At 45.7% G+C, this 27,470-nt stretch overlaps 1 protein-coding gene across 1 annotated transcript; it reads left to right on the top strand.

Annotated features, from left to right (window-relative positions):
• Positions 1-1,650: 1,650 nt before the first annotated feature.
• LOC101778430 (guanylate-binding protein 3-like) lies at positions 1,651-12,200 on the top strand. Its single transcript, XM_004952271.2, is given in 15 exon segments — positions 1,651-2,192; positions 3,105-3,266; positions 3,458-3,523; positions 4,174-4,317; positions 4,408-4,521; positions 4,667-4,768; positions 4,870-5,055; positions 5,800-5,889; positions 5,959-6,093; positions 8,691-8,813; positions 9,168-9,253; positions 9,933-10,545; positions 10,624-10,701; positions 10,800-11,064; positions 11,067-12,200. Coding segments are annotated over 15 exon segments (3,276 nt in total). The 5' UTR covers positions 1,651-1,853; the 3' UTR covers positions 11,840-12,200.
• The last annotated feature ends 15,270 nt before the right edge of the window (positions 12,201-27,470 follow it).

Below are 27,470 nucleotides of genomic sequence, written 5' to 3'. Positions count from 1 at the left end.
AGAAAAAATACAGTATATTAAATAGCATGTCAGGTTACTACAAAATATTCAGACATTCATGTAACATGTAACATTAGTAGCTGCACACACGCAACACATAGACATATAGACATAGAGTATGGAATTGGTTAACATAGTTTGTTCAAATTAAATGATCATAGCAATGTCAAATTAAATGAGCAGGAGTAAAAAGTGAAGAATCATGTAGAGTCAAATAGTTATATCCATGCATCTATTTCCTGGATATCGTCGGCCTCTTTATTGCAGGGGTTGAAGCTCCATGTAGATGTGCTAGGCTCCTGGGGGCCACCATCGAAGGCATCATCAGCCACACTAGGAGTTGCGCCATTGCTTCGTCCTGATGTGGTGGAAGGAATTGACACGATGCAGTGGTGCTAGGACGATGAGTCAGTGCGGCATGGGCATGTCCTCGTGCACCTCCGGCTGGCCGAGAAGGGATGCCGACATCCTGGTCAGCTGCTTCTCCGATTGGCACTGCTGCAGCACGACCAGCACCACGTCCACAGCCGGCGCCACGCCTAGCAGCACGGCTGGCACCACGACCGACGCCATGGCCGGCGCCACACCCAGCAGCACGGCCAGCATCACGGCTAGCACCACGGCCAGCGCCATGCCCAACGCCGCCGAGGAGGTCGCCGTTCCCAACCAATCCGGCCGGCGACGAGCGTAGAAGGTCCAAGTACGACATGTTGTCGGTGATGTCCACGACCTCCGAATTGAGGTCTAGACCCTCCGATCCGTCGGCTACATGACGACATCCTGCGCCATGACTACAGAGGAAGAAGCCGCAAGGGGAAAGCTCGGGGGCTGGCTGAAGAAGTCGAGCCCCAGATTTGTCGGAGCGGCTTTGGAGTCCCAGAAGAACTCGTCGTCGTCGAGGTCCCCTTGCGACTCCATCTGCGGATGGCAGCTGCGCCTGCTGCTCTGGCCGGAACCGACATCGGTGGCCAACCGTCGCTTAGATCCGGTGGGCAGTGACTGCGGGCAGGTGGTGAGTACGGGCGTGGAAATGGGCGAGGCGTGGTACGGGGACGGGGCCCGGATGGCAAGAGGTGGCACAAGGGTCATGAGCTCGATAGGGAGAGACCGGAGGGAGGCTGTAGCAGCGGGATCTTGCGGGCGATGCGGAAGGAGACGGGAAACGGGAGCAGATCGGTTGTGCGGGAAGGAAGGGGAGGAGTGGGGATCGGGTCATTTTGTGGAAGGATAAGGGGCAAAATCATAAAATACGTGTGCAAAAGCTATCAGAAGCAACGTTTCAGCAGATTCTAGGATTCTCCGAATCCGGAATCTAGCTTCTGGAATCTAGGCGAAAATTTGCCCCGTTTGGAGGCTCACTGAATTCCAGATTTTGGATTCTTAAAATCCATCTCAATCCAAACGGGGTCTTAGTTCATGCTTCCCGAGCAGAACAAAAGAAATTGGCGGTAGAACAGTTCAAAGAAGGTCAGAACGAAGCCATGGCTGGCACGGAGGGGCACAGCGGGCACCAGGTATCCAAAGCGCGAAAAGTATCCACCGGCCAACAACGCCCAAACCCCAAAAAGCTGCCCCACACAGCACACAGCGCACAGGCGAGGCGGCCGAGCCGTCAACCCCCGCCCCCTCGGCCCCTCCCCCGTGCTTCCCTCTCCCTCCACCTCCAACAAAAAAGGCAACCGTCGTAAAGGCACACCCAACGGCGGAAGCCAAGCAACGCGAATCCCCCCTGCTCGGGAAGCGCGACCGCGCCAGCGCCACTCCCACAATCCCCTGCCCCCGGCGCTCCCAAATCCCAAACCCTAGACGAAGCAGCCCGATCCCCTCGCCCACCACCCCCCCGCGAGGCCGCGATGATGCAGATGCTGGGCCTCCGCGGCTCCGCGTCCAAGGACCGGGGCCGCGGGGGCGACGCGTCCCCGTCCTCGTCGTCGGCGGCGGCGGGGGGCGCGGGGACCCCGCGCTCGCCGTGGACCCCGGCGTCGGCCTCATCGCCGCGCTCGCCGTTCGCGGCCGAGGCGGGGGGCGAGGGAGGGGGCGGGCGGCCGCTGCGGCTGGTGTACTGCGACGAGCGCGGCCGGTTCCGGATGGACCCGGAGGCCTTGGCCGCGCTGCAGCTCGTCAAGGGACCCGTCGGGGTCGTCTCCGTCTGCGGCCGCGCGCGACAGGGGAAGAGCTTCATCCTTAACCAGGTTCGCTCCTGGTCTGTTGGTTCCTGCCTTCCTGGAGCTTACTAGTACTAGTGTCGACTTGGTCAAGTTAGAATCGGGGCCATTGAGGAGGGGGGAAATAGAGATTGCTTCTAGGAGATAGTGGACAGCTGGTTTAACGCGGTTTTGGTTCCACTTGGAGTTTCGAAGCAAACATGGCCTTTTGGTGGCTATGCAAATTACAGATCATCAGAGACTTACAAAGTAATGGATCATGCAAACCATGAAATCTTGCTCATAGCATTTCTCCCCTGCTCTAGTGTGCTCGTGGAGTAGTATTTTTGGACTACCTTTTCTAAGGGAATCAGGTTTGGTCAAAGTGTCGGATTGGTGTCTGATAAAGGTTGCAGACAAACGTGCAATTTTTTGATTAAAAAACTTAAAAATGGCTAGTATTTCTCTTTCTGTGATGATTATTAAAAGAAAACTTAAAGCAATGCTTATCACTATATTGTTGTGAAACAATTGCTCCTGTGGATATTTGGGTGAAACTTTTTCACATTGCCTGATCTAGTGGAACATGGACCTTTCATTCCTATTCAGATATGGGGTGGTAAGGATGAGAACATCAACAGGAGTATGAGAAAAGAAGCACATGATAAGTTTTCCAGTTTGCGATTTAAGTTCTAGTCAAAGGATTCACTGGTTTTGTATAGCTGTACGTCGTTGCATAATGGAATAGCTGAGCTGTAAGCCTGTAAATGTATTCATGCCAGACTGATAATTTTGGGCTCTGGGCAGAACAAACTGTTTTGAAACATCAATAGTTTGTTGTCTTAAACTGCTTTTTGGTGTATCTGGACTCTACATTATGTTATTCCAACATCAAGAAATTATTATATTGTTTCCAAATGCCCTGTTGAAGTAATATGATGCTTTCTGTGTTTGTGATAGCTTCTAGGAAGGAGCAGCGGATTTCTTGTAGCAAGTACCCATCGGCCCTGCACCAAGGGCCTTTGGATGTGGAGTGCCCCAATAAAGAGAACTGCCCTTGATGGAACTGAATACAGTCTTTTGCTACTTGACAGTGAGGGCATTGATGCGTATGATCAGACGGTAAGAAATATCTCAGTGATTTCACTTTATTTCTATCCACTTCTAAATTCTGGATATCTTCAATGGTTGTTTTGCTGAGTTGAGTTGTTATGTTTTTCATGGTTTATGTTTAGTTTTCCCACCCGCCCTCATGTATTTAATCTTATTTGTCTTTATACTGAAGGAAACATGACATGTTTCCACTTTTACAGGGCACCTACAGCATTCAGATTTTTTCCTTGGCGGTCCTACTATCGAGCATGTTCATATATAATCAGGTGTGTGCAATGGTTTCTTCTTTCCCAACCTTTTGTTAGAGACTTGTCTCAAGTTCAGCCCTAATAATGTTGGACTTTTTCATGTTTGTACTTACACTAATCAATACAATGGCCATTACAATGCTAGTGTTAGCAAAAGCAGCTCAAATATATAAGAAAAGGAAATGAGCTTTGTGTGTATCTGTAGAAAACATGAGTCGCTTTTATGCCCTTCCAACTAAATTTTATTAGAAAGTAATTGGGCAGAAAAAAAAAATTCACATAAAATTGTCTTGTGCAGCAAAATATGCATTCAATCAGATGTCTCGTATCTATTATCTAGATAGGCACAGGTCTCTTGATTTGTGATGATATGAATAGCCTGAGGGAAAATAATTGGTTACTGCAGTGTTCGTTGCTGGAAGGAAAGTAATTTGGTATAGCTTTTTTCAGTTTAAAACAAGAGTGGCTTATTTATATTAGCGGTGGCCAAATATGAAATTAATATGTTATGTACACAATCTTGAGGCTAGAGTAGTATTTGCACTTATATTCATATTCAAAATATATGGTAGTGTGAGAAACGTGGACACAACAACTATGCAATGTGTGTTATCTCTTCATTGAACATGTTTAAAGGATGAAGAAATATATCTTATTGTCCCTTGCAGATGGGTGGTATAGATGAGGCAGCCCTTGATCGCCTTTCACTTGTTACTGAAATGACCAAGCATATCCGCGTGAGGGCTAATGGTGGGAGGTCTACTGCATCTGAGCTCGGGCAATTTTCACCTATTTTCATCTGGCTACTGAGGGTAACTGGTTCCCTGATTTTTGTTTTTAAGAATTTATTTGATAAATTACCAGAAGAGTTTTTCCCCAGTCTAAACAAGATATTTTGTTAGGATTTTTATCTAGATTTGGTGGAGAATGATAGAAAGATAACTCCACGAGATTACCTGGAAATTGCACTGAGGCCTCTTGAAGGCAGAGGAAAGGACATATCTTCAAAGAATGAGGTATTCTGTCATAGACTCATAGTATATTCTTATTGGTTTGAATTTATTATAGTATCTTCTAATATTTACAGATCTTGTATGATTTGTTTTGCATTATTCCATTTGAGTTATTTACAATTTCAGTTTCATGTGTAAATTGTCGTAGATCCGTGAATCCATCCGTTCTCTCTTTCCTGATAGAGAATGTTTCACATTGGTGCGCCCATTGAACAATGAAAATGAACTCCAGCGTCTTGATCAAATTCCTGTAAGCTCTGTTCTGTTCTATTTTCATTATGGAAGTATGCATATCACTGCAATAATATATTCCTCATTTGGCACATTGTAAATTGGAATCACTTTTACCAGCTAGAGAAATTACGGACTGAATTTCAAGCTGGACTGGACGAATTAACAAGGTTTATTTTTGAGAGGACAAGGCCTAAGCAAGTTGCTGGTACAATCATGACGGGACCAGTACTAGCTGGCGTTACACAGTCCTTCCTGGATGCACTAAATAATGGAGCTGTGCCTACCATATCATCCTCTTGGCAGGTATTTTGTTTCTTAATCCATGCCTGTGGGAGCATGCCTGTAATGTGTAAATTGATGCATATTGAGTGCAACAATACTAAGCATGAAACAAGTAATATATGAACCATATCGTTTTATTTTGTACAATAGTAATGTGACCTCAACTGTTTTTCTATATGAGCACTTGTTTAACAATTTTTAATTTCCAAAAGTACAACAACAAGAGCCTTCGAGTCCCAAACAAGTTTAGGTAGGCTAGAGATAAAACCCAACATGAGCCACCCACAAAGAGAGAAAATATATAAAAATAATGAAGTATGACAAAAAAAAATATGGGGGGGGGGGGGCAATAACCGCCAATTGCTGTAGAATGTGTGTGAAAATTATGTTGTACATCATTTGGAAGGAGAACTAACTAGGTGTCAATGGAAATAGATTTCTGCAAAATTTCTGGGACAAATGAAACATGTGCCAGATCTATCCATTGCTGTCAAAGCAACTATTCTTGGCTTTGATTGTGTAAACAGTGATTTGTCTTGGTACTGAATCAATGTGAGATATAGAAATTACCAATTCTTATTCTTTTCCTCTGAACCTCTGTAGTATGTTGCAAATGTCATTAGATAAGCATATTAAGAAAATACGAGGTTTGTAATAGTATTGGATCTGTGGTCCATATTGTCTGCTATAATTGTTTAAGTAGTTTTCTTAGTAATAGATTCTACTTGTGCCATTCTTGGGTTTAGCTGCCTCCTTTGACTGCAGAGCGTAGAAGAAGCAGAATGCCGCAGAGCATATGATTCTGCTGCGGAGATCTACATGTCATCTTTCGGCCACAGCAGATTAGCTGAAGAAGTAAGTTAAAGGGTCAATTAAGTGCAGTGCGTGCTCATACATTGCAAATTGTTAACTTTGTAAATTTAGGATGCTTTAAGGGATGCACATGAAGCTGCTTTAAGAAAGGCACTTGATGCATACAACGCTGCTGCTGTTGGGACTGGTATTTCACGTGCTCACTATGAGAAAGTTCTTAACAACTTCTGCAGAAAGGCATTTCAGGTAAACTGTTCACCTGTCATTTTTGTGTAACGATTATGCGGATCCTGATTTCTTTATATTTAATAAGTTAACAACTTCATTCATATTGCGTGGTTGATGACAGAGAACACTTTTTAATATTTCACGATGATATAGGTGTGTGACCTTTGGTTGCTTATAACGTGGAAGGAAATCTTTTAGCACCTTTGGTTGCTTATAGTGTGGAAATAAACTTTTTTTAGCTTAAGTGTGATTTTACATTCCGTCATGATCCTTAATCAATAACGTGGTAGTCAATTGGTATATAGTAAAACTTTCTTTGTTAATCGAAGTTCAATGCAAAAGAAAAGGATAATTTATTGATACTCTCACCTCATTGAGCAAAAAGACTCGATATTTGAAATCTCAGAAAGACATGTTAAAGTTTTCTTAAGTTGTATACCTCCTTTTGTATGATGTTACATTTTCACAGCTCGATAAGATAACATGGGTAGTAAGTGTTTCGCCTAAGCATAAATTAAGTATTACAAATATGTCCAAGTATTAAGGCGACCTTGCATTGCCTTTAGAGAGATAGGGGGAAGAGGCTAGAGTAAGGAGATTGGAGCGGTGGATCAATCCGGTTGTCCGGGGTGGTGAAGCTGAAGCCATGGCCACCTCTTCATTATTGCTGCTGGCTTGCTGTTGCAGGCCCTTGCTATTGCTGCTGCATGTGGCTGCTAATTGTTACTCCCACATGGGGTTTCATTTGCAGTGGTTGATTTGTAGAAGAGGAGGATGAGATTGGCTAGTGTGAGGGTGAGATGGGATGCACACCTCATCTGACCCCTTTCTTCCTTCTGTCTATTCTCTCAAGACTATAGGTTCTGGCACACATATGACATCACCTTGGGCACTACGTGTCACTGTTCATGTGCTGGATGCTGCCTTAACCCTTACCAACCGCGGTGATAACGGAACCTTGGTTGCAAGGCCCACCCACCCTGACACAAACAGTAATGACTTCATAACTCATACGGCGCTGCTAGCGCCTGGACGTCCGGTGGGAAATTTCCCATCAGACGCTCTGATGAAACATTAAAAATTACCTAGTGCAACATCAGCGACCACAGTTTGCAACATGAAAAAATAATGTGTAAAAATGACTACGTTGTTCGACTCTGGGATCCCGCCGCAACATGAGCACTATGTTTCATGCAACATTCACTGTGAAACATTTAGAAACAATAGTTGCAACATTGATGCTTAACTATTGCAACATGTGTCGGAGCATCCGAATTTTTTTAAGAGTCCGGACGTCTGTTCTGTAGCATTACTGTAACTCATACTGACGGTGGTCAAGCACCGAGAGCGGGGATCCGATGGGACCCCCTTTTAGAGATCCGGTCTGGGGGTTAGTTCGTGTGAAGAGATTCGAGAGACAACGGGGGATATTTGCAGATGGTTACACTTCAAAGGAGTTTTTAGATAGGTTTAGGCCGCTAGGAGGTGTAATACCTTGATGTCCTGTGTGTTATGTTATTTGAATTCCCCCCTTTTCTTATTACAAGCGTGGTCCTTTTATAGGCGAGGTCCAGATTCACGGCAAGCGTGGATTGGCTTGTTCCCCAATCCTCCTTGCTGTATTTACACGTGAAAGTGGCGGCCCAATGGCTGCACACCTTGCTACAGTGCTCTGACCATCAGACCGCTGGTCCTGACATGCCATCCCTTGACTCGTATGTCCCCAAGGCCTTGCATGCTTCTTGTTAATATACCATTTCTTGCTATTTTACCCTGAAAAGGGTAACTTCCTTGTTTTTACCATTCCTTACCTCCCGGGACTAGATCCTTATCTCCCAGGACACGCCGGCCCCACCTCCAGATTCCTTCCCGGGTAATCCTTGCCCTTCGCGGGAGCGTGGTGCGGGGCCTGCGCTTGGCGAACGAGGGATCGGGTGCCGTGTGAACGCAGCTGCAGTTGTGGCGCCGCCCGCCTCCTGTTGGATGTGACGGGATAGGACGCTGTCCCCCGAGGCGCTCAGCCCTGCCCCAATAGCCGTAATGATGGTGTTTTTACAGGGAGGGGGTGACTGTCAGCCTGACCTCCTCGACTGCTGTGCCCGGCTGGTGGCGCACGCCACCGTTCCTTCACCCCGAAGCGAGCCCTCCCGGGTCCTCCCTTGGGAGGCCCCCGGGAGAGGGTCCCGGAGCTGCCATGCGGCTGCCACGTGTTCCTTCCCGGGAGAGGATACTGTAGCAGCTCGGAGGATGCTTTGCTCTTGGGCCCACCCCTTTTACATGGGCCTTTTTAGAGGGAAATCCCCAGGCGTTAAGAGGCCTATCTTTTTAGCACCTCCTCGGGGAACCCTGGTTTCCTTGGTGTTGACACATACTGAGTACCTAGGGTGTGCTATATTCAAATTGGGGTTGTTTTGTTTTTTATTGGGGCGGGGGGGGGGGGGGGGGTCTGCTCATGTTTTTTTAAATATTTTGTTGTTGAAAATATTGCTCAATTCCTCTAGTAAGAGATAGTAGCTGCCCAGTTTTATGTTTCTTTTAACTATGGTTTCAGTGATATTTCTTTCCTTGTTCTTGTGGCTTACTGGCATCGGTTTGCAACTGTTCTATTGGTTCAGGATTACAAAAAGAATGCTTTCTTAGAGGCTGACAAGCAGTGCTCAAACGCTATACAAAACATGGAAAAGAAGATCCGAGCGGCATGCACTGCTCCTGGAGTCAAAGTTTCTGCTGTGATTCAGGTATTTGTTCAGGAAGACATGCATGAATCTGTGTAGTGGACTAGTGATCCAATCTATCTAAGCAGCCATTATTACCTTTTTGTCATAACAGGCATGATGGATTTTTTCTTCAGTTCATTTCCTTTTCTGCTGCCTGTGTTGTTAGATGTGCAAATTTATGCTATGAGTTTTGGCCAAATATGAGAGACAACCCATTGTTCTGTCCAAATTTCCAAGAGCTCTATAGGCTTATAGCTACTTAGACTACACCCCTGCACAACTTTTTTTTGTGTTCATTTGTAGAACTAGTTATTTGAGTAAGTTTCCACTCCCCTTTATTTTATTAATGTTGAGGTAACTTAGTAAATTTTGCAGGTCCTGGAAGCTTCACTTGCTGAGTATGAAACTTCTTGTACTGCCCCAGCCAAATGGAGAATGCTTGCAGCTTTTTTAAGACAATGGTTCGTCCTGCCTCTGAGCTTTAGAAATTTCATGCCCATTCCTTGTTACCTTTTTGGCTTAGTTCCTTTCAGAAGACCACAATCTTCAATGTTTGTGTCACCAGCTTATGTTCTTTCAAACAGTATGTTGTTTGTTCAGAGATAACAACCTCCAATGTTGTGCGTTACCAGATTATGTTGATTTTCACAAGTGATTCAAACTATACATTTTTCTATGTTATTAGCACTTATTTTATTGAATTTCTCCCGATTCTGAGTGATAGGACACCTTTGTGGAGGAATTTACATGCTGTCTATTGCAAATGTATCGCTTTGTGGGGTTTTATATTTCTAGATAGATAAAACAAGAACTGACAGTTACACAATGTTTCTAAGTGATAATTTTATGGATTTTTATTTTCTACACTTAATTACTGACTTTAAAGTCCAACGTGTGGATACACTACATGTCGCATATATCAACTAATTGTGGTATCTGGCAATAAAATTTTCACAAGATTAATACGATTCAGCTGGAGCCATTTTGTTCATAACTTAGCATTTGACTCAAATATTTCCCATCAATTCTCCTTCTTAATCTACTATTTGAATGAAAAGCTCCACACTTTTTGTTAGTTTCTACATTTCAATATGTTGATTTATTGGCATATCCAAGGATCTGATACTATGCTTCTTCCAGTTTGGAAGGGCCTATATTGGACCTCTGTTTGAAGTTAATAAATGAAGCTGAATCAGAGAAGACTTCTTTTGCTCTAAGATGTCGGTCAAATGAAGACCAACTGGAACTTTTAAAGAAGCAACTTGAAGCTAATGAGGCACACAAATCTGAATATCTTAAGCGCTATGAAACTGCGATAAGTGAAAAACAGAGAACATCTTCTGATCTTAGTGGACATCTTGCTAACTTGAGGACCAAGTGTAGCACATTAGAAGAACGCTGTGTAAGCATATCTAAAGAACTCGATCATGTCCGACATGAATGCACTGATTGGAGGGCAAAGTATGAGCAATCTTCTTCTCAGCAGAACGCTGAGCAAGATAGATATGTCGCTCAGTTGGCATCTCTTGAGACTAGATACAGCTCCGCAGAGGGAAAGTTGGGAGCAGCTCGTGAACAAGCAGCATCTGCTCAAGAGGAGGCTGTGGAATGGAAGAAGAAATATGAAACTGCTTCTCTGCAGGCTAAAACTGCATTGGAGAGATTAGCATCAGTGCAAGAACAAATTAACAAGATTGCACAAGAAAGAGAAGGTGCTATAAGGGCAGAATTTGCCACACATTTGGAAGAAAAGGTTATCTCTATTTTTTTTTTGTTTGATGCTTTTTGTTATGATCTTTGCATGTATTTGACAACGTTTCATTTCTTACAGGAAGAGGAAATAAGGAAGTTAGTTGCAAAGATTAGACAAGCGGAGAGTGAAGAAAGTGTGTTGACTGAGCGTTTGCAGGTAGTGATGACTTTTCTTTTAGCTTTTCAGTCTTCCCTTCAATTGAAGCCTACTGTTATGTGTGAATGATAGTTTTTTAATGCTTGAACATTGTTCAGGTTGCAGAATCAAAAACACAGGGCCATAACAAGGAAACTGCAGGCTTGAAGGATGAAATCAAAGAACTAATGAGCAAATTAGAATTCCTTAGAGATAGAGCAGTATCATATGAAAAGCAAGCTAGAATGCTTGAACAAGAAAAAAAGCATCTTGAGGAGAAGTTTGTATCTGAATGTAAGAAATATGACGAGGCAGAACAAAGATACAAGTCTGCAGAAAGGGATGCAAAGAAAGCTACCGAGTTGGCTGATGTTGCTCGAGCAGAGCTATTGCATCCCAGAAAGAGAAGGATGAGGCACAACGGTTATCGATGGAAAAGGTAGCAGTTATTGAGAGAATTCAGAGACAGGTTGACAGACTAGAGCAGGAAAAAGTTAATCTACTAGGTGAAGTTCAGAGGATGCGTAATTCTGAATCTGATGCCTGGTCCAAGGTTACTTTGCTTGAGAGTAGGGTTGCTGAGAGGGAGAAAGAAATGGATGATTTACTGAGCCGTAGCAATGAACAAAGGTCCAGTACTGTCCATGTCCTTGAGAGTCTGTTGGCAACAGAACGTGCAGCTAGAGCTGAAGCCAATAAGCGTGCAGAGGCGTTATCTCTGCAGCTACAATCCACCCAAGGCAAACTTGATATACTCCATCAGGAGCTGACATCTATCCGTCTTGTTGAAACTGCGCTTGATAGCAAGCTCCGGACAACTACTCGTGGCAAAAGGCTGCGAGATAATGAAATAGGCGCGGACTCTGTTCAAGATATGGACATTGATCCTCCGGAGAGGAGCAGAAAAAGAACCAAAAGCAACACAAGCCCGTTAAAGGCTCTCTATGAGGATGGTGGTTCTGTTCATATGGGAGAAGACAGCGTCACAGTTAGTACGGATACGAAGGGTGGCAATCCAGATGGTTACAAAAAGTTCACCATTGCAAAACTGAAAGAGGAGCTAACCAAGCATGGGTTTGGTGCCCAGTTGCTAGAGCTAAAGAATCCTACCAAGAAGGATATACTCGCACTCTATAAGAAGCATGTTTTGTGCGAGTAAATTGCCTTGTGAATTCATTCGGTTTGAAGTGTACATTTATCCAAACTAGTGTGGGGATTAGTATAGAGTAGCCTGTCTCCTAGAAGTCTATATAGTAAACAAACTGATGGCTAATTGTTTCCAGGGTATTCGGTTCTGCTGATTGGTTTGTTTTTTGGTGGTGCAGTTGCGTCGATTGGTTATGGTTACTGGTTTGTGCCTAGGCTTGTGTATTTGGTAGCTTGCTGATTTTGTTGGGTTATGACATCAGGCTTGTATATTGGTGCTAGCGTGAGAAGCTGGGTCATAAATGACCCCAAAACCAACGCTGAATCTTTGTCAGGTTTGTCAAACGCCTGGTGGATGCTTTGTTTGCGTGGTATGTGGAGTATATTTGTGTTGCGCTGTGTTTTCTCCAAAACGGCGCACTATCCTGCATCCAGCAGGAAACTGGTGTCTTGTTAGGCGTGTTGGCTAGTCAACCGATTGTGTAGCGAATGCGTTGACCTAGCATGTGCCTGATCATTGCGTGCCTTACTGTAAATTAGCACTAATTTGGATGTCAATATGCACGAGGCCCACTTGAAAATAGCCGGCACAAGCTCTGCAAACAATCCCTCTGCCTGTCATCCATTGTGGTCTGATGGCTTAGGCATGCTTAGTCCAATTCATACATGTGCAGCGAATATGGCACAGAACTGTGCGATTTCTCAGTTGGCACCCGGTTAGTTAGTAATGGGCAACCTAGAAGGCCAACGGTATCATCCTACAAGGGATTAAAACCCTAGTATTCGACTAAATGCTTTAGGATCACAAGTGCCAAGTGGGTTCAAGAATTGCCTAGCTGGGCTACAACGCCTAGTCAAGCTACCAGACAATTTTTTTTTGCGAGTAAAAATTCTTTTATTTTAGATAGAAGAAATATCTTTTTCTCGGTAGGAGTACGGGGAAGTATCTGCTAATAACAGATCTCAGTCATTAAGTCAATCCAACTATAGCAACCACAAATCCTGCTACACAGCTGCTTCAGTTACAAGATCGATTTGCGTCACGACACCTTTCTAGAGACCTCCAAACGGGACAGCAGGCTATCGTCGGAGCACGAAGTCTGGGTGCTGCCGGACGGGAGACGCCAGTTGATTTAAGATGTGTTTGGATGCACCCCCTCTAAACTTTGACACATGTCATATCGAATGTTTGATACTAATTAGAAGTATTAAATATAATCTAATTACACAGATGGAGTCTAATTTGCAAGACGAATCTATTAAGTCTAATTAGTCCATGATTTGACAATGTAGTGCTACAGTAACCATTTGCTAATGATGGATTAATTAGCCTTAATAGATTTATCTCGCGAATTAGACTCCATCTGTGCAATTAGTTTTGTAATTAGTTCATGTTTAATCCTTCTAATTAGCATCCGAACATCCGATGTGATCCTGCTAAAGTTTAGCACCTCGTATCAAACACCTCGTTACAAAACCATGGCCAGTTTCAATCGGACCATGGCTCTGCCTCAACCTGTCGAAACCTTGCTAAAGTGCTGAATCACAGGTTCCTGGAAGAAAAACCGGCCACTGCTTACAGGTAAACCGTCGGGACTTGGAAGTTGGAAGCCTGCTTCTCTCAATCCAGTTTTAGGTTGATCACTGGCGGTAACCAGTTGTAGTAACGGATCAAAGTTGTCCAAATGCAGTCGTTCAAAATTCAGAGACACAATGGTTCAGAATTCAGAGTTGAGAGCTCTAAATAGCAAAAGTGCACATATCACCGGAAGTCCAGAACTCTTTTGTTGACGACCAAAATTGGCAGATCTGGTCAGAGCTGGCAAGACCGGTCTCCCAAACCAATCATACCGGTTTGGACAAAGTGCTCAAAATGTGAATTGGACTTCACTATTGTGTAACTCTCGTCGAGTAGATCAAAATGCATATGTAGAATGTCCGATTCAAAGTTTGGATAAGGGAGTTATGACCTTAGGAAGATCTGTACCTAGGAAGGTCAGACCGGTTTGCCAATGTGGTCAGACCGGTTTGCTCTGTTTAGTCCGAGTTAGGAGTTGTATTTTGACATAGGATTTGTAAGGGTTTCAACTCCTAATGGGGCAAAAGCTTCCCTCCCTATGAATATGAAGGGCTATGGCTAATTGAGTTGAATGCAATCGATAAAAAGCATATCAATCTACTATTTTGCACTTTTTTACTTTTCCTCTTTGCCCTAGCTCTTGCCCTAGCTCTTCCAACACCATCTTGCTGTTCTTCCTTCATCTCTACGACGTTTGAGGATGTTCTAGGTGGTTTACCGACCCTAGAACAGCCCAAGGTGCACTTGCCCCGATAGGATCCCTCCCGGGCAAATGTTCATTGGTCCTTTGTCGGGTTCACCGACGAAAACAAGTCTGACCGGCTACCCATACTGGTCTGACCGGCTTGTGCAGAGGCGCTGTAAGGAGCCCCTCCGCACGCTGCACGTTTGAGTGCAAGAGTAATTAGCGCAGCGTGTTTCCATGACAACATGCTTTTTGGCGACTCCATTAGGGAAGAAGAAGGGATCTACTACCATGTCGAATCTATCCAATTCTGCTAAAGTTGATCCTGAAAACATCGCAAGGCCGATGGTTCATAAATTGTCGGCTAGGGATCATCAAGCATACGAAGTCTTCATGATGGAACGTGAGGAGGAGAACGCACGACGCAAGGTAAAAGAAGATGCAGAATCAAGTCAGTGGTTCCTATCTCACTTCTCGATTGATCGAAGAGGTGTCGTCTCTAAGGATTAGGAGGTGGTCATTCTCTCTAATGAGGATGAGCAAGCTAAGGTAAAAGTCAATGTGAGTGCTTCATCATCGCACATCACTTTTTTGAGAAAGTTAATAGTTTATTAGTTGATGGTCAAGAGCAATTATTGGTTAAGGTTCAAAATATGATTAATAGTTCATTACAAAGACAACCTTTGGCTAGTAATAGTAGCACTCCAATCTCTGATATTGCTAGTACTTCACAATATAAATCTGTACCTCATGATTCATCGGCTATACACATACCCCAGTATGGCATTGCCATTGAATTATTTTCTTGGACAAACTCCTCCAGGGCAGCATGTCGATGCTCATTATTGACACAATTTTAATGCTATTTAAGTGGTGTTTTCATACATATTTTTATACTAACCCGCCACTTGGTACTTGAAATAACCCCATTATTGCATATGTGTAGTATTTTGGAGAACATTTTGTTTTCGTAGGAAATTGAACTAAATTGGAGCATAATTGGATGAGGCTCAGGACAAGCGACAACCTAAAGAAATACGGCTAGAGGCCCCAAAAAGGACCCAGATCGATCAGCCTATGGGGCTCAGTCTGATCGGCCTAGGGTCCCATGGAGCCCATTCATGCTCATCTTCGACAAGGACTTCTCCAAGAATACTTAGGGGCTAAGTTTCACAAGATATGGCAAGTTCACTTCAGGATCAAAGATGGAAGCAAGCAGGACTTTGGAAAGATATCAAGATCCATCTTTATCCTAAGGCCATCGATGTGCAAGTCCCGCATGCAAGTAAAAATAAGTTTTCATAACATCAGAGAAGACTTGGTGACAAAGTTGGGCGTGAGATGACGAAAGGAAGGCCTAGGCCAATCAGCTTGGAACCCCCCAGGCCGATTGGCCTAGGGTGTTTCCTCACCGCCTCGCCTTCCAATTTAAGCCACGACACCTCTAGACTATAAATATCCTAAAACTTCACCGAGCCCCAGAATCCATCCACCAGAACTTGACAAAACAAGAGCATTCACCAGAGGGAGCTGAGGGCCGCCCCAAATCTTCGGAGTTATTTAGGAGATGGCTTAGGCCAAACCCTAGCCACCATGGTCGTCCTTGCACGGGGAAGCCATGGTGGAGTTTAGGAGCCAAGTCTTGTATTCATCAGGGCCTATGTACACATGAAGGTTATATGAATCTAATCTTGTGCTTTGATCTACTATGATGCATGCTTATTCTCATATGTCTAGCTAGCATATGTTCTTTGTAGGAATAGATGTAATCATGGTGATTAGTCTATATCATGCGGATACATCTTAGTTGTGGGGACCTTACTCTTAAGGTCCCGCTGATTACCTGCATCAGTAGATGATGCGGTTCTCATCACAGATTAGTATTAAGAACAAGAAAAGACGCATAAAAAGGTATATATATAGGTTTTCACCTTTAAGCAACGGAGTGTGGCGTAGCCACCCATTCCACAGGAAAAAAGAGAATGCAGCACCGGAAACCCTATACATGTACAAATGAAAGCAAGGGTGAGTACATTTATAGTTGGTACTTAGCAAATCCTAGCATTGAAATTATATTAAATAAAGGATCGATCAAGGAAAGGGTATGGTTTGATTCTATCAATAAACCTATTTATGCAAGGTGAGGTGAGTTTTGGAAAAAGGGAGAAGAAGTAAGCATATTTTAGGTGGTTGGCTCTGGAGGGGGAATCTTACCTCCCCTACTAGTTCCCAAGTTTTTAGGGAGCTCCAGAGATTGTCAGGGTCTTGCTGGGCTAGCTTATGCCTCATTCTAAATTAACCCACTTAGGGCCTCGGATATGCTGGGGTCTAAATAGGGGCGACTATCATCCGTTATGCGGATATCAACCCAGGAAAAATGTGCACAAAGTAAGTAGGGACTCTGCCCTTAGGGTTTCCGACCCTATCAGTCAACCTGTGCCGACCAGACTTGGTACTCTGGGAAGGTCCCGCTCCAGCATCTCTGTTGCCCACCGTGACCTCTTGGGATGGATTACTAGGTTTTGTTGGCGGGGTGTGAATCAAGGCCTCACATAAGTAGGCACTCCCGAAGGTTGTACCCTTTTGGCACGCATGGCTGTACAGATCACTAGAAAGACTTTCCCGTGAACCGATCCTTATATGATCGGAGTAAGCGTTGGGACAAAACCCTCCATCGAGGCTGCCCCTTTACTCCCATGTCCTGTCCTTAATGGTTTCTAACTCTTTAGTTGGTTGATTTTATTAAACTCACACATTTTCCCATAAAACCTTATAATTGTGATATTCTTAAGGAATGACGCTCGGTCATCGATCTAGTCGAGACCGGGGTCATTAATAGGATTTTTGGCTGGCAATGGCTTCAAGTCAAGGCAAGAGAGGGAATAGAGGGGTTGCCCTTAGGGTTTTCGGAAGATATGTAAGTCATGTTATTATCTTGGTAAATTTTACTATTTATGCAAAATAGGATAAAAATATGACCAAGGAGGTTGGCGCTAGGACTTGCCTTCATTGACATTTCCTAGGTTGACCAGGGGCTCAGCTTCTTGTCAGAGCATGGTCAGGCTAGCGTTTCTACGTGTCTTCTGGATTGCTGGACCTTCGGCTTCTCATCTTCTAGATCCTTGTCCTCCGGCTAGCGTATCCCCGGCTCAAACAAGTATGCATACTGTTGGCGCTAAAAGTCAGCCGATTGACCCTCAGCGTCGGACACACGACCCGGGAGAATCTACTTAACTCCTGTTCGGGTGATCGCCCTGGTACGGTTCGCGCGGCGTGCCAGCCAATCTGACCTGTTGATTGGCAAGGAAGAAAACATGTCAAATCCCAAGGGTTTCGATTGGCTAAATTTCCGATCTCGAGGAGCGTATTAGCGAATCGACCGATTTGCTGTAAAACGATAATACAAAGCTACGTAGCGATTGTGAAGAGAACTACTTAGAGTAAACTAGACAAAGCTACCAAAGCAACATTTGAAATAGATCTAATCGGCTATAGGGTAATAATGAATGAAAATAACAACAATAAAGCCGACAGTTCGAATTTCAAGCTGGATAACTGGTGATAAAACTAGAACAACAGATAAAACCTATAATTCTAGTTAATATTGATAACTGGTGAATAAATCTAAACGAAACGACAGCGATGCGCCCGAAGTTAAAGCTTAGATATTACTCGATAAGCAGAACTTACAGAATCGGCTAGAGATTGTGTCGATGCAGCCCTGCCAACCCGTACGAACTTGTGAAAAAGGAAAAGTATTGGCGAAGTCGCCGACTTGAAAGTAAAGTATGATGAAAAAGTAGATTTGTTGTATTGATTGATGTGTTGTTTTACAAATCTCTAAAGATGGCTATTTATAGCCTGTTACAACTAGTTTCCTAACCGACTAGGATCTATCTCTAGTTTTAAACGAAAACGAATATTTACAAGCACAACTCGTATCGGAGTTGGTTATTGTATTCCCACGGGCCAATATTCCTCCATCTTCTTTCTCTGATCCACTTTAAGCCCATATTGGCCCAATCGCTCCAGCGTCTCAATCAGCTGATCTCCACCAACTCCATCCGCCAAAACACTATAGCGCCAATCGGCTGATCCCCAACTGTAGCACCAATCGGCCAATCCCCAATCTTTTAATCTGCCACATCGGCTAGTCCTTCCCTTCCTTGACGCCGATTCCATACGTGTCAAAATCTGGCGTCAACATATGCCCCCCAGTTTCGGAGTAAAACATAACTTTTACTTCGAAATTCCTTTTCAACTTCCCTTCTGAAACAAACGCATTAAAAATATCCTTCCGTTTCATGTCTCCTACCTGATGATTACAATCTTTTCAAAACGGGCGCCTGAGACAACCATCTCCCCGAAATTCGCGCAGACGGCGTGGTAAAAATCCCGCCTTTACCCCTTCTCGGACCGTCCTTAAATACTGGCACGTTCCGCACTTCTTCACAAGCCAGTAACTTCCTTTCTTGGCACACTAGTCTCCATCTTCTTCCGGCGCACTCTTGACTTCCAACCACATCTTCCGGTGACCTCCTTTTCACCCGTGTTCCGCTTCATCTTCCCAATGGCAGCACCATCAGCAACCCCTCCAGCAACAGAAACCCCGGCGGCAGCTCCAACGGCGGCGACAGCAGCTCCATCGGCGACAGAGGTTCCACCAAAGGCCTCGGTGGCAGTAGCTCCACCAGCAGCTCTATCAGCGACGATGACCTTCATCCCAGAGGTATTTACCCAGAACTTTTCTTTTTACCTTTACCGCCTAGGCATTGGCTTTTAAATCCATTCTTAGTTCTTCCCTTTCTACCTTTTTTTTACGCGGTTAGACACCAAATCACCATTCGCCTTTCCGAAGCCCCCGGCCTCATCTATTTAGGTCCTATGGGGAATCCATACCCAACCGATCTGATAAACTTAGAAACTCACAGAATACCATTCAAGCAATCCCCAATGGAATTGGATCAGTGGTCAGGCACCTGGTTGGAAAGAATGGTACCAAAGGATAGCCAACTCCAAGAGAGTTCAATGGGATGAATGAAAAATCGGCCAATGCATCAACCTCTCTCTTTCTCAAATGGAGAGAAATGAGCCCTTGGTAATGGTGGCCTCCTACTTCTGGTCCGACGCCCTTAATGCCTTCCTTTTCGGCCATGGGCTTATGTCCCCAACTCTGGCCGATGTTGTAATGTTGATCGGCCTTGACGTTTCTTCTCCCGATACCCCCTTCCATTACCTGGTCAAGCCGACCCATCGGCTGGAGACAAAAGCAATCGGCGGGTGGAAGGGGTTCATCAAGAACAACATGAAGACCGGGGCCGTTTCAGAGAGAGAATATGCGGCCTTCCTGATGATGTGGTTGGAGAAACACCTTTTCTGTGGCAGGGCAGTCGGTCCGTCTTCCAACACACAAGCTTTGGCCAAAGCATTATCAAGAGGAGCCTCTGTCCCCCTCGGGAAACATCTGCTGGGATCGGCCTATCACATGCTGCACCAAATCGGCGTCAAACTATCCAAGGGAGAGCCGATTGGAAACCCAGGTGGCCCCTGGTGGTTCATCAATCTCTGGCTCAACTTGTATATGAGCAAGATCTCTCAGCATCGGGTGGAGCACATGACCTTCCCCAAACATTGAATCGGAAGAAAACCCCACCGTGCGGCGCCGATGCACCTCTTTTGGCGAAGCAGCATCAGTATTCCCTGGTTGCCAGCTCACCGCCACTAAAGTAGCCGAGTACTTTAGATGTTTCTACAACGGCTTCAGTGAGGAAACCACCAGCTAGTACCTATATCAAAGGACAAAGCCGCTTTTTGAGCTCCCCTTCTGTTACGATTCGACGTTCAACACCTTTGATAATGATCTCATGGACGTCTTGATTAAGCCGGGGATCTTATCGGCAAACTTTTTCTCAGGGAAGGATGCCCCTACTTATGAATTTTATAACCCATCAGTTGCGGCACGGCAGTTCAGCCTAGGTTAGCTGCCGATTCGAGTTTGTTTCGCCGGTCGCGTGAAATTCCGAGACGGGCTCACCAAGGGCCTTGACTACAGTCAGCTGTGCGACCAAATGCCTGATTCCGCACCATCGATCTGAACAGTTGGATAGTAGCTCCTTTTGCTATCCAACCATTCAAATTATGGTGGGCAGAATGGAAGCAACACCTATTTTGTGCATCCCCCGCGACATATTGCAATGATCTGGATCCTGAGAACATTGACCCGAGTGCAGAGGTACTGCTTTTTCTTCAGCCGATTTTGATGTTATTTTCTCTCTTATGCTGCAAATTTGCCGCTAACTCTTGCTTTCTTTTACAGTCCGGGAGTCAACTTCCCCCAAAACGCAGCCGGAGCGGCAGGCCGATAGAGAACCGTTACCCGTATACGGAATTCCCACTCATCGGCCATGACGCCCCATCCATTGATGATATCACCACCGGCCGACTAAAGCAAACGCCGAAGAAAACCATCAAGAAGACAAGCCACTGAGTGCGTGCCCGCATGGAATCGGTCGTTGAATCTGATGCGGCATCGGCGGAAACTTTGGCTGCACCGATCCTCCCGATTATCGAGGAGGTCAATCCCCAAGCTGCTACAGAAGCTGGAGCGGCCGTTGCGTCACTGCTATTAGAAGCAATTCAGGTAACCTTGTGTTCACATCCTCTTGAGTATTCTTCCTATACTAACTTCTTCTTTACATTAGACCGCCCAAAACGCTTTGGTGCCTCCGCAATAATCGTCAATGCCCCAAGCAGAAATTGGAGCACCAGTAATTCCTTCCACTGAGGTAAAGGATCCCTTCACTCAATTTTTTTAATACTTGATCAAAGCTTGACCGATTGCTGATGCAAACTACCCTTGGTACGTCAATCGTACCTTCTCAACAACCATCGGCCAGGGAAACCACGGAGGTACGGCAATCACCACATATCATCAGCTCTAACCGTTTGTATTATACTCATAAGAACTTGCTCCTCGTACCTTCCCAGGAGGTCGGTCCGAGTAGAACGCCAATAATCGTCGAATCCTCCTCCTCTGATGAGCTAGTCGTACCAGTTCCCGAACCAAGGGCAGCGCTCCCGTTGACGTAAACAGAAGAAATCCGCTTCAAGGAGGTAAGAGACTTGTCACCCGAATTGGCCGATTTCCCTATTACCGTCAGCTAATCGATGCTTATCATTTTACTTCCTTGCAGGAACAAGATACTCCTAATAACAGTCTCTTCTCCTTTGCGGTCGCACTTTCTGATGACGAGGAGGTTGCTTCATGTCAGGTCACTCTGAGCTCAATCCCCGATGACGTCCGTGCCAAACTTGAGAGCATACGAGCCCTCCTTCAAGAAGACATCGGCCGATTGGTAGAGGACGCTTCGCCGATTCGGCAGCTCTTTAGTGATATCAGCGGTCGAGTCCCAGTAGAGGCGAAAGAAGCCCTGGCGCCAGCCGCATTTATTGAATCAATGCGGATCCCAGTGTTCAGGGTGTTGCGCCACATGGCCGATCGCACCAAGTTGGCTAAGGCTCGTGAGGAGGAAGACTCTTACAAGCACCGAGCCCAAGACATACATCATCGGATCAACTTCCTTAAAAACTCTCGCCCGGGTATCGTTGGTGCTATAGATCGCCTCAAGCGCCGAAGGGCGGAGCTCGCCAAGGAGATGGAGCAGGTGACCAGGGACATAGCCATTTAAGAGAAGAGACTCCAAGACCTCCCCTCTGTCATCGCCGAACTCAAGCAAGAGAGACAAAATCTGGCCCATGAAGCAATCAGACTCCATCGTCACATGCCAGAAGTCCCGGGATCGGCCGATGACGACCAGCGAATATTAGACTCGGCCGATCAAGTTAGGCAACGAGCGATTGCGGCCATTAATGCCCTCCTTAGATGAACTGTAAAAGTGCTGGCCGCTCTGTAAAAACATTAATGTCTTTTGACCGTCTGACGTGCGAATCCAATCCTGACCCGTCCTTCGTGGCGGCCTTTCATTTATTATCCCTTTTACTTCGATGGGACGCGTCTTACCAAACTCTTGCCCCCTTTTCTTTCTATAAGTACGAGACCCCATATTTCTCCCCAAGTCATTCGCCTCGCTCGTCCTCTTCTCATCCATTAGTTAATACCATCGGACTATTCACCAAGATGTCTTCCTCATCTTCTTCCTTTTCCTCCTCCGTCGACCAGGTACGGGATCCTATCTTCGGCCTCCATTCCCTGATTTGACATTTTGATTAGTCTAACATCGAGAGGTTGTTTGTCAATTTTCAGCCGAGACGCCTTAGTCCCAAACTGGAACGAGCGATCGAGATCATGCACTCCGACGAACCGTTGTCGCAGGAGGACAAGGACTTGATCAGAGCCCATCGCGAAGAACTCAGGGACCACGTCCCCGCTGAAATCCGACGGATCTGGGACCACATCGACGCCAACTGCTCCAGGCGGCCGCCAATCGAAAGGAGTCATCCACTCCCTCGCCCAGTCGCCCTTGAAGACGCCACAGCGGGAACGTCTCGACCACCACTAGCCACCCTCTTCCACGCCAAGTTGAGGCTGAAGCCGCGATGAAGGATCTAGAGGAAAGGAGCACCCGTCTTTTGATAGAATTAGGACGGGTAGAGAGGGAGCTTAAGAAAAAGTGTGGTTAACAGATGTGTTGGTACTTTTATTCTAAGGGCGACTTGTACTGTGTCAGCTGTGTACCTCATCGTTCGCACCGAACAATAAATCGGCCAACCCGAACAAATGTTTTGTTCTCAAGGCGATTTCATTTTTTGCATCGGCTATAAGATCTAATAGTAATCGGCCGCACCATTTTCATACATTCCATAACTAGTTATGCATCGACCCATATACTAGGATAATACCTCTTCAGGTACCTCCCATTCAAGGCCCTTGTGAATTCCTCTCCTTCGATCGTCTCCAGTATGTATGCGTTTCCCGGAGCGCATCGGCCGATTTTATATGGCGCTTCCCAAGTGGGCGACCATTTACCGAACTTGGGATCCTTGGATCCTATCGGTAATACTAACTTCCATACCAAATCTCCTTGGGAGAATTGCTTGACTTTGACCTTCTTGTTGTACCACCTAGCCACCCTCGTTTTATTCTCCTCAATGCTGATCAGAGCCCTTAATCGCTGTCCTGCCAAATCGTCGAGCTCTCCTTTCATGAGGAGGGAATAGTCGTCGGCCGTCAACTGATCTTGAAGCGATGTGCGTCTTGACCCCGTTCTTAATTCCCAAGGTAACACTGCCTCGTGACCATACACCAACTGATAAGGAGATATTTTGGTAGCCCCGTGGCAGGCCATCCTGTAAGCCCATAGAGCCTCGATCAAGCATAAGTGCCACTTCTTAGGTTGTTCCTCAACCTTCCTTTTGATCAGCTTAATTATCCCCTTATTGGACGATTCAGCTTGGCCGTTGGCTTGAGCATAATATGGAGAAGAATTCAACAACTTGATTCCCATATCGGCTGTAAATTCCTCAAATTCTCCCGAAGTGAACATCGTCCCTTGGTCGGTTGTGATGGTTTGAGGAATACCGAAACGATAAACAATGTGGTCCCTTACAAAATCGACCAAAGCGGCCGATGTCACAGCCTTCAATGGGATTGCCTCTACCCACTTGGTAAAGTAGTCAGTAGCTACCAATATAAATTTGTGCCCCTTACTTGATGGAGGATAAATCTATCCGATGAGGTCTATTCCCCAACCCCTGAATGGCCATGGCTTGATTATCGGATTCATGGCCGATGCCGATGCACGTTGTACATTGCCAAACTTCTGACAGTCTTGACACCCTTTATAATATTTGAAGTGATCTTCAAGTATCGTCGGCCAATAATATCCGTTATTCCTAATCATCCACTTCATTTTATGAGCCGATTGGTGAGCTCCACACACACCTTCGTGGATTTCTCCCATTAGGATCTTTGCTTCTTCCGTCCCCAAGCATTTGAGCAGAAGTCCATCAATCGTTCGGTAAAACAAATCATCATCGAGTAGTACATACTTTGTGGCTTGAAAACGTACTCGCCGATCCACTTTCTTGGACGGATCCCTTAAGTAATCAGCGGTCTCCTTTCGCCAATCGTCGGCCGCGAGTTCCAGAGTCATGACACCCTAGATCAGCTGATACCCGGACGCGTGTTGGGCAAGCGTATTGGCCTCTTCATTATAATTTCTGGGAATATGCTCAATAACTGCAGTCTTGAATTCTTTTAAAAGTCGGAGACAATCTTCGTAGTAAATCCTCAGGACATCATCTTTACATTTCAATCTTCCCGTTAGCTGGTCTACGATGAGCATGGAATCCCCAAAGACTTCCACGGCGTCGGCTTTGATCTCTCTCAACAATTGAATGCCTTTTAGGACAGCTCCGCCTGATTATTGGTCACGGAAACTTCTATCTGCAGAGAGAAATCATAACTTGACCCCCGAGGCGATATGAGAACGATGCCTATTCCCGATCCGGTGCCACATGACGAACCATCAAAGTATAGAGTCCATGGAGCTGGGTGAACAACGGTAATTTCTGGTCCGCAGAGTTGGGCCATGAAATCGGCCATGATTTGACCCTTCACCGCTTTGGCCGATTCATACCTTAGGTCAAACTCTGACAGGGCCAGGATCCATTTTCCAATTCGTCCTTTTAAAATCGGCAATGACAGCATGTATTTTACCATGTCATCCTTGCATACGACTATGCACTCTGCCGACAAAAGGTAGTGCCTGAGCTTGGTGCAAGAGAAATAAAGACACATGCATAGCCGTTCTACCGGTGAATATCTTGTTTTGGCGTCCAGAAGTCTTCTGCTAACATAATATATTACCCGTTCCTTTCCTTCGAACTCCTACACCAGCACCGATCCAATAGCCCGTTCATCGGCCGATAAGTAAAGTTTGAACGGTTTGTCAGCTTGTGGTGGGACCAATACAGGTGGCGAAATCAGGTATTGCTTGATGTCTTCCAGCGCTTTCTGCTGCTCCTCTCCCCACACAAATTCTTGGTCGGGCTTTAATTTCAATAACGGCGTGAAGGCTCGAATACGCCCGGACAAATTGGATATGAATCTTCTGATAAAGTTAACCTTGCCGATTAGGGATTGCAGCTCTGTCTTGTTCTGTGGGGCTACAACCTTATTGATGGCCGCTATGATTTTCCGATTGACTTCTATCCCATGCTCGTGAACCATGAATCCCAGGAACTGCCCGGCCGATACGCCGAATGCACACTTGTTCGGGTTCATTTTCAACCCATGCCTCCTTGTGCATTCCAATACTTCTCGCAGATCAGCCAGATGTTCTTGATGCCCTTTTGATTTGACCACAATATCGTCGATGTAGATTTCCACCAGGACGCCGATGAGCTTGTGGAAGATGTAATTCATAGCCCGTTGATATGTAGCGCCGGCGTTCTTCAATCCGAAGGTCATTACTACCCACTCGAATAAACCGTGGTGGCCCGGACACCTGAAAGCCATTTTCGAAATGTCTTCCTCGGCCATTTATATCTGATTGGACCCAGCATTTCCGTCCATGAAACTGATGACTTTATGTCCTGTGGCGGCATCTATCAATACATCACGTGTCAGCATTAGATACCCATCCATCGGCGTAGCCTGATTAAGGTTCCTGAAGTCAATGCATATGCGCAGCTTTCCGTTCTTCTTGTATACGGGTACAATATTAGAGATCCACTTGGTGTAACGGCATTGCCGAATAAATTTTGCTTCGATCAGTCTTGTAATCTCGGCCTTTATGTCCGGTAGAATTGTAGGATTGCATCGTCATGCGGGCTGTTGGTATAGCCGATATCCTGGCTTTATAGGCAACCGATGTTCAACAATAGACCAGTCTAAACCAGGCATCTCATGATATTCCCAAGCAAAACAATCTTTAAACTCTTTCAATAAATTTGTCAATTTACACTTATATTCGGGATCCAAGTTAGCACTAATGTACGTCGGCCTTGGTTTCGACCGACGTGAACCCGTGCCCCAGCTTCCCATCTTCTCGGACGAACTGATCCATCTAATCTAAATCTTCAGAGCCGACTGCTCGGATCGGCTGTAGGCCAAAATCGGACACTTTTAGGAAATCAGTGTCCCAAGTCCTTCCAGACATGCACTTGACGTGCTCGCAGCTCCACTGTTGCGTATCGGCCGCAGCAACACTGTAGGTGGAATCGGCGGTGACTATTTCAATGTTGTCGCCGACACATTGTACAAGGCATTGATGCATTGTAGACGGGACGCAACAGTTTGCGTGTATCCAATCGCGACCATGCAACATATTGTAGGACCCTTTGCCATTAATAATAAAGAAAGTAGTGGAAAGGGTCTTACTGCCGATGGTGAGGTCGACGCAGAGCGCCCCGTGTGCGGGAGATACGTTGCCCTCGAAGTCTTTGAGCATCATGTCCGTCTTGGTTAGATCCTCGTCACTCTTACCCAGCTTTCGGAACATGGCGTCCGGCATGATGTTGACTGCAGCGCCTCCATCTACTAGTAGCCTGGTGATGGGTCACCCGTTGACGTGCCCTTTGAGGAACAGTGCCTTGAGGTGTTGTCGTTTTTCATCTTCGGATTTCTCAAAAGTGGCTGTCATTGGCTCCAAAGCCAACTGCGCCATCTGTTCCTCCATCTTCGTCGTGTCATACCAATCGGCAGGAGCCATGAACTCCATCGGCAAAATGAACACCATGCTGACGTCAGCTGCCGATTCCTGGCTGCCATCTTCCTCATTGTTGTTTCTTTTGGGGTGCCAGACTCGAGACCTGTCATCCTTCTTATCCACCATTTGCTTCTGCTCTTCTTCCTGCTGTTCCCATTGGCGCAGGCGTTGGATTCTTCATTTTTGGGATTTGGTCAATCCGTCAGGACACCACCTTGGGTTCACCTGTTTGGCCGGCGGTCTGGCGCGTTCCCAATCTGGCTCCCGTCCCAGGGATTTTCATCTGACACCCGAGCATCGGTCATCTCTTCTAGCCGATTGTGTGCGCTGACTCTGCCCCCTAGTCGGTCGTGCTGGTCAGACCTACCCCCCGGCCTATCATATTGCTCGCGTCTGTCCCTTGGCCGATCATATCGGTCCATTCTGCCCCCTAGCCGATCACGCAGTGAAAGGCGCCGATCCTCTTGTTCGCGCTAGTTTCTGTTGATTGACTCTGATCCTCTATCCCTGGAGCGAGATCTCCTGAACGGGCGATTATTGCGATATGGACCGCTGCACTCCTGGCAATTATCGACCGATGGCAACCTGAGGTTATTTTTCCAGCAATGGATGAAGAACGGGCATCGCCGATGATCTTCGTGTCATCGTATCATTTCTTTGCGATATCTCGAACTTTCTTGTTGCCGCTGATATTTGTTGAGCAGAAATT

This window comes from Setaria italica, chromosome I (genome assembly GCF_000263155.2).
Source record: "Setaria italica strain Yugu1 chromosome I, Setaria_italica_v2.0, whole genome shotgun sequence".
Lineage (NCBI taxonomy): Eukaryota > Viridiplantae > Streptophyta > Magnoliopsida > Poales > Poaceae > Setaria > Setaria italica.
The sequence above is the reverse complement of the archived record's forward strand: the minus strand, read 5'-3'. Positions and strand labels throughout refer to the sequence as shown.